A 6666-nucleotide genomic window follows, 5' to 3' on the forward strand; every position below is an offset into this window, starting at 1 on the left:
AGAAACCAGCCATTTGCCTTCTTCCATGCAACTCCTGTCAACCAATACCATCTCCCGTTCACTAATTCTGTCTTCTTGATCACTTCCTGACATCTATAACCCACAATCCTCCAAGCTCCCAGAGTCCTGTCAAAGATTCACCATGCCCAGCCCCCTGATTCCCCCAACAATTGTATCCTGCGCTTCTTGTGTCCTTCCTAGTCCTCTAACATAGTACCATTCATTCTATTAGATTAGATTAGATTAGATTATGAGGACACGCAGTCCTCTTTTATTGTCATCTAGTAATTCATGCATTAATAAATGATACAATTTTCCTCCAGTGTGATATCACAGAAACACAAGACAGACCAAGACTGAAAAACTGACAAAAACCACATAATTATAACATATAGTTACAACAGTGCAAGCAATACCATAATTTGATCGAAGAACAAACCATTGGCACGGTAAAAAAAAGTCTCAAAGTCTCTCGAAAGTCCCAACATCTCACGCACACAATAGAAGGAAGAAAACTCTCCCTGTCATGCTTCCAGCACCGCAAACTTGCTGATGCAGCATCCTGGAAGCACCCGACCGCAGTCCGACTCTCAGTCCATCCGAAAACTCCGAGCCTCCGACCAGCCCTCCACCACCAAGCACCGAGCACCATCTCTGCCGAGTGCTTCGACCCCAACCCCGGCCGCCAGCAGCAGGCAAAGCCGAGAATTTGGGCCCTTCCCTCCGGAGATTCTCGATCGCACAGTAGCAGCGGCAGCGAACCGGGCATTTCAGAAGTTTCTCCAGATGTTCCTCTATGCTTCTCACGTCCGTCTCCATCAAATCAGGATTGTGCACAGTACCTATTTAACAAATACGATATCATTTCACTGGAGAGGCCACGCGCGCTGCATCATGCCGCGATCTTCTCCTCCCTCCTAATTTAGGAAATTTAAAAAAAAATTCACCATAATGCCATCCATTCTTTAGGGTCTGTGAATCTAATTATAGAGATTTTCTTTGTGAACATAAAGAGTGAGCCAATCTTCATCCATGATGGATTTTATAATCGCTTTCATTGTCATTTCGTCAACATCGAAATTGTTGAGGTTGGAGTGCTGTTTCTTATCAGAATTCAGTACAAATTTGATGTGGACACCCAACATGTTTTCAAAACACCTCAGCAATTCAGAAGATTACATATTTCTGTAAAAACAAACCATAAATATTAGTACCAAATCAGGTGTTGTTTAGACCATAAGACTAAAAGATATAGGAGCAGAATTAGGCCATTTGGACCATCGAATCCGCTCCACCATTTCATCACAGCTGATCCAATCTTCCTCTCGGCCCTAATCTCCCTGTATCCCTTCATACCAATACCAATCAAGAATCTATCAATCTCTGCCTTAAATGTACATAAGGACTTGGCCTCAACAGTTGCTTGTGGCAAAGAATTCCACAAATTCACCATTCTCTGTCTAAAGAAATTCCTCCTCATCTCCATTCTAAAAGGATGCCCCTCTATTCCAGAGTGCCGGAACAGTTAAGGGAGAGGTTGTGGAGGCCAATATTGGTAAGACCTCAGACAAAGTGAGGAATCGGAAGATTGAGCACGGAGCAACTAGTGTTGTGAGCTGAGTATATTTCAATACAAGAAGTGTTATAGGAAAAGCAAATGGATGATAGTTCTGAAGATGAGGTAGCTGGTTTACAAACAGAGACAATGGGTAGTGAGACTCCGAACAAGGAGCGGCTAATGATGAGGCAAAATTGCAGTCAACAGGATGAGTTGCAGCGTAAAAGGCAGATATAAAGAAGGGATAGAAAACAACTAAACCTTGAACTTTACTTTCCTTTGGTTTCTCTGACTAAAGCCTCAAAATCACCAGTCTGACTCTGTCCACTTAGACGATGGCCACTGCGATGATGGCTGCCACGCTTGCCCCTGCCTTCCTTTAATTTGCATTTGCTAACCAATCCCAAATACCAGCTGGTTGCTGGTGAAAGCTATTTTTTGCCGTAGCGACACGCAGCTGCCTTTTCTACTCAGGCAGTGGACCTAATTGAAATCCCCTCATCTAAAAACTTCCAATCTCCAGATTGGTTGCTGGTTAAAGCTCTTTTTTTAAAGAAGTGAACAGTCACTGTCCATTAACCCTTGAAATACTGACAATGTGAGCTATCCTTCACAATGCAGTAAAATAAAAGTTACTGCCCAAAGTGTTACCCCTGAAGTCGCAACATGTGTTGGAGTGAAAGGGAAAAGGAATAAGAACACTGTAGGAAGATCAGGATCAATGGTGGGTGTCCTAGAGGTTGATGGTCATCTACAAAAACATGAGATTATTATTATAATAAGAGCCCAATGTGAGCTACGGACCTTCAAAAAGCACCAATTCATCAATGGCCAGCCATTGTCGATTTGATTTTGAGAGAAGCTGCATTCACCTAATTGAGGAAGCAGCAAGTGCAGACAAGTTTTAAAGGAGCTGAAGTAAATCAACAAGGATGGTGTCCCTTTATTCCACTCTAAAGTCTTCTGTTATTCCCACTCTTTGCCTCCTGCTAATATGCCAATGCTTCATCCATGCTGTAATACCATGGGCTCTTAACTTGTTAAGCAGCCTCATGTGTGGCACCTTGTCAAAGACCTTCTGAAAATCCAAGTATACAATATCCACTGATTCTGCTTTGTCTATCCTGCTTGCTATTTCTTCAAAGAACTCCAACAGATTTGTCAGGCAAGATTTTCCCTAAAGGAAACCATGCAGACTTTGGCCTATTTTATGGTATGCCTCCAAGTACCCCGAAACCACATCTTTAACAATCAACTCCAACATCTTCCCAATCACTAAGGTCAGACTGACTGGCCTATAATTTCCTTTCTTCTGCCTTTCTACCTTCTTGAACAGTGGAGTGGCATTTGCAATTTTCCAGTCCTCCGGTAACATGCCAAAATGCATTGGTTCTTGAAAGATCATTACTCATGCCTCCACAATCTCCTCAGTCACCTCTTTCAGAATTCTTGGCCATAGCCCATCTGTTCTGGGTCATTTACCTGCATTCTAACCTTCTAGTTTCCCAAGCACCTTCTGCCCAGTAATGGCAACTTCACTCAATTCTGGCCCCTGACACTCTTGAACTTCTGGGTTACTACTAGTGTCTTCTACAGTAAGATGGACATTAAAAATACAGTCCTGACGAAGGGTCTCGGCCCAAAGCGTCGACTGTACCTCTTCCATTAGACGCTGCCTGGCCTGCTGCATTCACCAGCATTTTTTGTGTGTGTTGCATACTTATTCAGTTCGCCTGCCATTTCCTTGTCCCCCATTTCTACCTCTTCAGTGTCATTATCCAGTGGTCCGATATCTACTCTCACTTCTCTTTCACACTTTATATATCAGAAGAAATTTTTGGTATCCTCTTTAATTTTATTGGCTTGCTTACCTTGAATTCCATCCTTTGCTTTTATTAAAATTTTTAATTGCCTTTCGTTGGTTTTTAAAAGCTACCCAATTCTTTAACTAATTTTTGCTCTATTATATGCGTCATCCTGCATTTAGAATATATCTATCCCATGCCTTCCAATTTGCTTCCAGAAACTCCAGCCGTTGCTACTCTGCCATCGTCCCTGCTCGTGTTCCCTTTCAATCAAGTTTGGCCAGCTCCTCTCTCATGCCTCTATAATTTCCTTTACTCCACTATGATACTGATACATCTGACTTTAGCTTCTCCTTCTCAAATTGCAGGGGGAATTCTAACATATTATGATTATTGCTTCCTCAGGTTTCTGTCGGATCTCTGTTCATTTTCTGATCCTTTGGGTTCTTCCAGGAATCAGGAATGATGAGCAGTCTTAAGTCTAACTATAATTTATTTTAGAGTACTGTACAAGGAAACATACAAATAGCAAGTAAACTAAATAAAGAATTGAGAAATGATGCAAAGAGGTGAATGAAGGACAAAGAATGTGAAGACAAAGGAGTAAAGAATAAAAGATGGCACCTCTGAAAAATCCATCATCTTTAATAGCACTCCTTTAGATTTCCCTGACTAGGAGTCCCTGTCTGCGCTGAAATGAGTCATTCGGTAGAGTGGGATGATATTGCATTTGCTGTCCACAACGTTTTGAACTCAACCGAAGATCTTAAGCCCTTTCTGATATAGATGGCTATGAATACCCTCATTATTCTTCAAAGGCTAGAGTGCTTCCCTGTTTTACCTGCTATGGTGAGTTTAGCTGCCAATACCCAATACTCGAGTGGTGGGTCACCCCTCCCTACCAAGGAGGAGATGCTTCCAGCTAGCAAAGTAGACTTAAGCATGGATCATTTATTTTTAGTGGTACACATTTAATTTTAGATAAAATTCTTAAAACACGTATTAATCTCACAGGGGATTTTTATCTTATAAAAACTTCCAAATTACAAGCAATTTCCAAACCCACAAAGGATATTGAAAATGCAGGTACAATTCCTAATTGTTAGACTGATATTCCAACGAGTTGCAAACAAACGAGTGGCCCGTTGAAAAAAATCGAAGGCAGAGGAATGGATTCCAGTCATCCCTTCTTTCTGTCATTTTTCTTATTGTTCCTTGACCATTCCTACCAAGCCTGACTGCTCTCTTGTATTTCTATATTTTTCTTACCACTACTTGTTGAAATTCACACAGATGTTATATCTTTTCAAATAGCCTTGTTGGAAAATTCATACATATTGTCTAAAAGCTTCTCGTGACAGAGATCCCAAACATCCATAATTAATGCTATGAGGGCTGGCTCTCTCAGCATACAACTCTTCCAACTATTTTTAGATCAGCTATTTAATGCACTAAGTGGTAGTGTCAGTCTGATCTGCAGACTTCTTGGAACTAAATAACTTAGCCAGTGTAGTCTGGTTTGATGCAGGTCCAATTAACGTCTTACACTTCATCTCTTGAGTAGCCTGTACTTTACAGAGACTGCTGTTAGTTTGCAAAGCTGTCCTTTTAATGCCAGGCTGATTATTGCTTGCAATTTACATTAAAAATTGAAGACTGGTTGTTGTTTATGAGAAGAAGCTGAGCAAGAAATATTGATTGGGAGTTCAACTTACTTAAAAACAACTCCTTGACTCCTGGAAGAGTTGGCCGCTGTGTTTAGAAAGCTAAGGTTGGCAGAAAGCCTCCATGGCCCTGGGCAGTGAATATCAATCACAAATAAAGCTTAAACACACTGTCGTCTGATTCAGAGAAAGCAGTGGTAGCCAAATATTAAAAAAATTGAAAACATCTACACTCTACCTTAGCGTGAAACTCCCTTTTCACTGGGCGTCTCTGGAAATGCAGCTCATTAGCTGCTCGCTCACAGCCTCTGGATTCCACGGCGAGAAACCCACCTTTCTCAGGCTTCATATGTCTAGGGTGAATATGACTTTGGTCCTGCCAAATCCGTGAGGTTGGGATATCTCACCCACCCAAACCCTGGTTTGCCTGAACGCTGTGTGATTTACTGCCTCTGGCAAACGCCCATTGGCAAGAAATAACAGACCGAACACTGCATACGATCAATAAGAAGCATGCTTAAGAATGTTAACTTAAGCAAACAGTTATTAAAGGAAAGAGAGATAGAAAGAAACAAAAAGAGGCCATTGTACTGAAGCAGTCACATGTACACGATGGAGTTCAAATCTTGAACTTGTCTGTAACTCACGCGCTGGACCCTCGGTCCGTGTGATAGCACACACCACATTCCAAATGTTGCTTGAAATCCGTCCTGAACAAGTGGACTCTCCCACAGGAGCATTGGTCCTTCCTCCTCGTGCAACCTCCACCATGATGGCATCCTCCACCATCTTCGCTCCTGTCTTCTCCCAGCTCCTGCCAACAAAGACCACTCCCCTGAGCGTTCTCCAGAACCTTCTCCCAATTCTACCATCCCGATTGGCTGACACCACATTCCTAAAGTGAACAACAGAGCCTCTTATCTCAGCTCAAACCCAAACAAGCTGAAAGCAGAACTGCTAAAATGAAATACCTACAGCATAGCAGTAAAAATCTTAACCAGGGTGTTACAAGCACATAAAAATAAATCCAATGAGTTATGCAGGACATAGTCTACAGATGTTCCTGCTATCATGTTTCATATGATTTACAAAGACAAACAGCAATATAATAACATTAATAAGAAGGTCCACTGTCATGCAACATTATCATCAGTTTGATTACAAATATATGACCATAGTGGTAGTTTACCATTAGGAAAGGTTCAACTGATTTGTTAATATAAATTACATGTTTTATTATTTGTAATTCATTCTAGTATCCCATTAAATTGCTGAGCATAAGTTTAACATCATCAAAGGAATAACGGTTAATTGGGGTTTAAATAAAATGTTAATTATGTTGGTCTGTGTTGTGATAGCTGATCCTCATTACAGCACCATTAAGGGCGTTACAGTTGGACACTATCTGAGAATGAAAGAGGGAAAGCCAGCTGCTCGTCATCATTATCTGTGCTTATAAATGTCCAGTGTTTGTGAGACCGCAATAACCACTGCCTCTGGGAGGGAAGGGGAGAAAGGGAAAGAAGCTTTAACTGAACAATATCAGTAAATATAATGAGATGTTCAAAAAATGTTATGAGAAATCTTGGACCCCTCTTCCACTCCACCTGTAGGTAGGCTTTGCTGAGGCGTTTTCTCA

The 6666-nt window shown here is 41.4% G+C and overlaps 1 protein-coding gene across 1 annotated transcript in view; it reads right to left on the reverse strand.

Moving 5' to 3' along the window:
• Positions 1-5899, reverse strand: part of vps13d (vacuolar protein sorting 13 homolog D) — a 323941-nt gene extending 318042 nt beyond the window's left edge. Inside the window, exon 1 of the mRNA XM_063033119.1 lies at positions 5675-5899. Within this exon, the coding sequence (XP_062889189.1) occupies positions 5675-5816 (142 nt within the window). The 5' untranslated portion in view covers positions 5817-5899. The remainder of the gene's footprint in view (positions 1-5674) is intronic.
• Between the last annotated feature and the right edge of the window lie 767 nt (positions 5900-6666).

This window comes from Mobula hypostoma, chromosome 25 (assembly GCF_963921235.1).
Source record: "Mobula hypostoma chromosome 25, sMobHyp1.1, whole genome shotgun sequence".
NCBI lineage: Eukaryota > Metazoa > Chordata > Chondrichthyes > Myliobatiformes > Myliobatidae > Mobula > Mobula hypostoma.